Source organism: Cebus imitator, unplaced genomic scaffold (assembly GCF_001604975.1).
Source record: "Cebus imitator isolate Cc_AM_T3 unplaced genomic scaffold, Cebus_imitator-1.0 Scaffold640, whole genome shotgun sequence".
In the NCBI taxonomy this organism is placed as follows: Eukaryota; Metazoa; Chordata; class Mammalia; order Primates; family Cebidae; genus Cebus; species Cebus imitator.
This window is the reverse complement of record NW_016107955.1, coordinates 196593-203120: the sequence shown is the minus strand read 5'-3', so window position 1 is coordinate 203120 and position 6528 is coordinate 196593. Positions and strand designations below refer to the sequence as shown.

The 6528-nt window shown below is 47.5% G+C and overlaps 1 protein-coding gene across 3 annotated transcripts in view; it reads right to left on the bottom strand.

Moving 5' to 3' along the window:
* Positions 1-6528, bottom strand: part of HUWE1 (HECT, UBA and WWE domain containing E3 ubiquitin protein ligase 1) — a 78693-nt gene that overhangs the window by 9162 nt on the left and 63003 nt on the right. For 2 of the 3 annotated variants that reach the window (XM_017517618.2, XM_037734596.1), the window contains 6 exons: positions 5872-5993; positions 5607-5763; positions 4262-4394; positions 3795-3997; positions 3060-3187; positions 1685-1781 (listed from right to left, as the gene is read on the bottom strand). In XM_017517618.2, coding sequence (XP_017373107.1) covers positions 1685-1781; positions 3060-3187; positions 3795-3997; positions 4262-4394; positions 5607-5763; positions 5872-5993 — 840 coding nt within the window. The remainder of the gene's footprint in view (positions 1-1684; positions 1782-3059; positions 3188-3794; positions 3998-4261; positions 4395-5606; positions 5764-5871; positions 5994-6528) is intronic. The other variant, XM_017517620.2, reaches the window with a different exon arrangement.

Below are 6528 nucleotides of genomic sequence, written 5' to 3'. Positions count from 1 at the left end.
AAAAAAAAAAAGACGGGGTTTCACCATGTTGGCCAGGCTGGTCTCGAACTACTGACCTCAAGCAATCCACCCACCTTGGCCTCCCAAAGTGCTGGAATTACAGGTGTGAGCCACCGTGCCTGGCTAACATTCCTATTTTAAACAAGAAAACCTAACAAAGAGGTCTGCCTCAGTTCCCAGAACCAGTAAATGGGGGAGCCAAGAGTTAAAACATGGGAGCCTAAGGCAGGTGGATCACCTGAGGTCAGGAGTTCGAAACTAACCTGGCCAACATGGTGAAACCCTGTTTCTACTAAAAATACAAAAAAATTAGCTGGACATGGTGGCAGGCGCCTGTAATACCAGCTACTTGGGAGGCTGAGACAGAATTGCTTGAACCTGGGAGGCAGAGACTGCAGTGAGCCAAGATCGTGCCATTGCACTTCAGCCTGGGTGAGAGAGTGAGACTCTTCTGTGAGAGAGAAAGAGAAGAGAGGGGAGAGGGTAGAGGGTAGAGTGTAGAGGGGAGAGGGGAGAGGACAAAGAAGAGAGGAGAGATGAGGAGAGAGAGGAGAGAGACAGAGAGAGAGAGAGAGAGAGAGAGAGAAAGAGAGCGCGCGCGCGCGAGAGAGAGAGAGAGAGAGAGAGAGCGAGCAAAGCAAAGCAAAGCAAGAAAACGAAACATGGGAGATTGAAGTGGGAGCATGGCTTGAGGCCAGGAGTTTAAGACCAACCTGGGCAACATAGTGAGAACCCCCTCATCTCTACAAAGATAAAAAATTAGCCAGGCATGGTGGCCTGTACCTTATAGTCTCAGCTACTTAGATAGCTGAGGCAGGAGGATGGCATGAGCCCAGGAGTTTGAGGTTGCAGTGAGCTATGACTGCGTTACTGTATCCCAGCTTGGGTGACAGAGAAATATCCTGCCTCAACAACAAAATAAAGCAAAACAAAACAAAACAAAAGATTTAAAGCACATGCTGAGCTGGGCACAGTAGCCCATGCCTGTAATTCTAGCACTCCAGGAGGCCAAGGCAGGTAGATTACCTGGGGCCAGGAGTTCGAGACCAGCCTAGGGAACACAGTGAAACCGTGTCTCTACTAAAATACAAAAAATTAGCTGGGCATGGTGGCATGTGCCTGTAATCCTAGCTACTCGGGAGGCTGAAGCAGTAGAATCACTTGAACCTGGGAGGCAGAGGTTGCTGTGAGCTGAGATTGTGCGACTGTACTCCAGCCTGGGTGACAGAGTGACACTCCATCTCAAAAACAAAAACAAAACCAAACCAAAAAACCACACTAGCTGGGCATGGTGGCACATGCCTGTAATCCCAGCTACTCAGGAGGCTGAGGCAGGAGAACTGCTTAAATCTGGGTGGCAGCGGTTGCAGTGAGCCGAGATCGTGCCATTGCACTCCAGCCTGGGCAACAAAGCAAGATTCTGCCTTAAACAACAACCGCATCCCCCCCTCCCCCGACAAAAACATGATGTTTGAATGCCTAACAGCCCACCATAGCTTCTTTATTACAGGTACTGTAGTGTGTTTTGGTTTTCAAACACCTGTTAACATTTACAGAAACCCGTGTTTACTGGAACAAATGGGAAAACACTGGGCTTATATATGCTAGGAGCAGGGGATTCAGCAGACATTCCAGAAGACTGGCTCTCCCTTTTGCTTGGTTGGAAACAGGAAGTAGTACTGACCAATGGATTGAGTATCTTGAGCACTGGGAGATGGCTGGTCCACATCCATGGGTGATTCTTCCCTCCGGACAGATGCATCTGACTGGCTAGACTCCGACTGGATAAAAGGGAGACAAAAATCACATAAGGGTGCAACTCTGCTTTCCTTGGAGGCAGGCTAGAGGTTGGCCCTTCTACTTCTCATACACTGAGCTTGCAAAAAAGTTTCCCATACTTGGGTGGGGAAACTGTAGCCATCCAGGACAAAAGGATGCCTTTCCCAACTCTTTTGCTTTTCTCCACCCCAAGTTTTGCAAGCTTTTCCCCACATGTAGGAAATGCCTACATTTTCTACAGTCTACACTCCAGATCTGCGACCAGTCAGAACTAGCCTCCTGTATACAGACTTCAAGTCCTCTCTCTCTCTCTCTCTCTCTGTGTGTGTGTGTCTCTCTCTCTCTCTCTCTAAAATTCAGATGGGTGGAAGGTAGGTTTGCTCTGTTTCTGTTTGCACACAAAAGGGGAAATAATAGAATGAGAGCAATCTCTCATGGGTTATTTAAAAACCAAACATCTTTTCAGGTAATGGGAAAGAGACTAGGCAGAACAAATACTCCAGAAAAACAGCTTTATTTTCCCTTTCTACCTTCTTGGAGTCACTGCCCCTAAGTTCAAGGCTTTTCTCTGTCTATTCAATAAAACCATACTATATAATAGTAATTATATGCAAATATCAGGTCTTAGGATACCTGTCTTGGATCTTGGAAAGGTAACTTACATGTTGCAAGGACAGGAAAACAATGAGGGAATGCCACAGCATATACATGTGATGCCAGGCTTTTACTGGAGCCACTCTGTGCTGGGACCCCAACACTGAGCTGGCTACTTAAATACCTGAAGGTTTCCTCCTAAAAGTGCCTGAGTGCCTAGGTGCCAAGGGATTATGGAGAATAAAGGCAGCGAGTAGGGTGGAGGGAGCAGCCACAGACAGAGTGGCTATGTGGGATATGTACCAAGCTTGGGGGACTTTAAAGGATAGGATATCTGAGATGTTTCTGATGTACCTGCATTGTTCCATGAAACTGAAAAAAAACTTCATCCCATATCCCCTCAGAACCCAGACAACACTTAGCATCAGGCAGTTTGCAAAAGCGCCACTGTTGACTGGATAGCTGGGAGTGGGGTATGATGGCCAAGCTTTAAATCAAACCAAATCAACAAACCAATCAACAAATAGGAAAACACCAACAGAAAGTAACCCTTTTGTCCAGAAGCATTCATACAGCGAACTTAATGCAAAAGCATACAAGGTAAAGGCAATGAAACCCCACTGATGACATGGTGGGGGGATGAGTGGAGAGACAAATGAATGAGGGGCCACAGGCATCATGCTAACCGTTGCTGCTTGTTGCTGTCTCCGCGCCCTTTGACCCTCACGTACCATTTGTATAATGGCATCAGCCTCAGCCTCCAGCTGCCGAACAGCTGCCTGGATGCTGCTAGCTGAGCCTAAACCGGAGGAACCTGGGAGAAAGAAAAAGAGGAAGGCAAGATATAAAATACAGAAAGTGGGAATGACCAAAATTCTCTCTCCTATCTCCTGGGCCGCCACAGGGCATCTTGCTGAGGTCTTTTGAGCTTTTAGCTCAGGAAGCTTCAGAGTATTCATCATCAGGTGCTAAGATTTACCATTATAGATAAAGGAGGGCGTATGATGCTAGACAGACGGATTGTTTTACGCAAGAGGGTTCTATGGGACAGGAGGAAAGAGGTAGGGAAAATGATTTGGCAAGCCACGGCTTAGTTACAAATGACCAAGGAAGCAGAAAGGAGATGCACCTAGTGAGTTAAGTCTTGTTCAGCAAAAGGTTGGCCCCCAACTTCCTTGCCAGATTCCCACTCCCCCTTAATTCCCACTCCCCCTTAATTCCCATTCCCCTAAAGCATTTCCTACGCAGAGAGCTTGGATGAGATGTAGAATGCAGCCATCAACATTCTGAAAAAAGGATAATCATTTTCCTCTTAGAAAGGTCAAACAGGAAGGAGACAGGCCGTTAGGCTCTGCACCTCCACGGACTCTGGCTTTACCGCCACCAACCCTTCCCCTCAACTGGACACTCTAGTTCCATACCTAGCCTGCCTGTCTGCTTGGCTTTCTTGTTAGCCCGGCGCGTGTCGTCCCGGAGCTGGATGATGACCTGTAGTACCCTCAAGAAGAACTTCTGGGTAGATGTCTTGGATGTCAACATGGACATAGAAGGCAGCTGGAGCTCCCGGCCACCCAAGGGTCGCTTCTGAGATGCCACAATTACCACATTCTCAGCCATGTCAAACCTGGATAGTGTAGAGGTGGCTTGCGTATATTGACAGCATCAAAGTATAAACACCCAAAGCAAGCAAGGCTTCCTGGTGTCAACCAGAGGGGTAAGGAACTCAGAAGGAAATCTTCCAAGTAGGAAGAAGTGGAAAAAAATGGGTCAAGTGTGTATAGAATAGATAGGAAAATCACCCAGAGAAATAAGACCAGGAAACCAGCAAGAGCCATCTTCCAGAATATCCCAGATTCGAGCCCCCAGCGAAAGGGTGGCTATCACCCACCTGCTCTGCATTTTGCCCTTCAGCTTGGTGGTCTGTGGCTGCTCCTCAGGCAGGCCATCAGGAGAGAGGGTTTCACATTGGGCTCGCCGCTGCTGCTCGAGGTTGTATTCCCGCAGCTCAGCCAGCAGGGTACCTGAGCAGGCAGAGGAGTCAGGAAGTGTTCAGAGACTCCCCTAGTAAAGTGGCTGAAAGCCACATCTCTCTAAGACACCTGCTCAGGCCACTCTTCGTTGCTCAGCTGCAGAGAACCTAGAGTAAGCTGGAATCATGCTCTGTTCAGCTTATTATATGTGTCTATGGATCTTCACCTGGGACTACCAATTTACCTATGGCCACAGGGATCTGCTGAATCTGCATGAAATGAGTCTCATGTAGAAGAGAAATAGTATCTCCTCTGGAGCTAGAAAGACCATGGTTGAAATCCCATACATCTCTTGAAATTACTTGAGGTTTTGTGGTAGTTTCAGGCAAATTTCTTAACCCCTTGCCCAATTTGCTTACCCATATAATATTGGGAATATTACTGCCTAACTTCACAAGGTTGCTATGAGAATTAAGAGGTAATTATATTGTAGAGTGCCTAGACACTGCCTGGCCCATAGGTGTGGAATAGATGGTAGCAGCCAAGAAAGGTCAAAGGCCAAATTCTTTCTGGAAGAACCTTGTAATTTTCATGCAGCAAAGAACACCCTTAGTTATACAGAACAACCAACACTCCTATCACCCCAGACTTGGCACATGGGGGTGAAGGAGAGAGAGAAGTAAGTATGTAGCCAAGATCTAGGGAGACCCATGATTGGGATGGGGGTGGGACAGGGTAGACAGACTCTATGCTGAAAGAAAACCTGGCTCTACTCCTTAGTCCAATCACTTTATCACCCTGGGTTTTGGCTCTCTTCTCAGTAAAACAGGAAGATGACAGAATCTAGGCAATTTGTAACTGTTCTCAGAATTTCTCCACTCTCAAAATCACACAAAAGCAAAGGGTACTAGGCGGGTGAAGCTGCCTCGGCAGTCTCATCATGGGGCTCTTACGGGTGCCCAGCATGGAGAAGAAAGGAGGCATTGCTGCTCCCGTACCTTCTCTTTTCCCTTCATTAAGTACCACTGTGTGCCAGGCAGAGGGGATGAGGAGACAAGTCCAGCCTTGCTCTCAAACAACTGAGCAGAGGAAAACAGATGATAACTCAGGGTTATCTGTGTTATGACAGAGGGAGCATTGAGACTGTGCTATAGGGACATGGAGGAATCTGATTCAGCTTAGGAATTCAAAAAAGGATTCCAGAAAGAAGAAGCACTAAGTGGAAGCTTTCAGAAAGAGAGAATGCTTTAGTCTTGCTATTACCTATTTGTTTACAAAGGGTATAACCCAGATGGCGGGCTCCATTCAGCAGCAGCTTGAGAACAGTGTCCCGGGTCCCAGAGTCCCCCCTGGAGAGCTGCAGTAGCACATTGGCTGCATCCTCTAGGCCTTCTTCAGAACAAGAGTGGGATGTCAACACCTGAGAAAAAGAATGGCAGGAGTGAACCCCAGCCTGAGAATGAAATCATTATCCACCCTGTTTATCCTTTCTCCCCAGTTTTAGTACGTCAGAAGAGCTTGGACTCACCTCTACAGAGAGCTGCAGCTGGTTTTCAGTGAGGCCAGAGGACACCATCTTAAAGTCTGTACTGCTGCTGCCCCCATCACCCACCTTCGCTGGAGATTTGCTGCCCTTAGTAGTAGCAGAAACTTTGAGGAAACAGACAGAACACTGTAAGCCTCTGTGACACTCACAAGCCAGGGACTAAGTGACAAAACCAAGGAATCGCTGAATTGTCCAGGGCTTCACAATGGGAAAGCACTGAAAAGGAAAACCCACCCACCAAAGGCAAAGCTAAGTGACATAGGATGCTAAGGCTTTATATTTTTTATTAGAGACAGGGTCTTGCTCTGTCGCCCAGGCTAGAATGCAGTGGCACGATCACATCTCATCATAAACTCAAACAGGACTCATGACTATAACTTCTAAGCTGATAAAGAACCCTAGGCATTTCTTCCAACTATTGCCCTACCATCACAGCCCATCACAGCCCCCTCTATTCTTTAAAACCTACTTCTGGCCGGGCGCGGTGGCTCACGCCTGTAATCCCAGCACTTTGGGAGGCCGAGGTGGGTGGATCACGAGGTCAAGAGATCGAGACCATCCTGGTCAACATGGTGAAACCCCGTCTCTACTAAAAATACAAAAAATTAGCTGGGCATGGTGGCGCGTGCCTGTAATCCC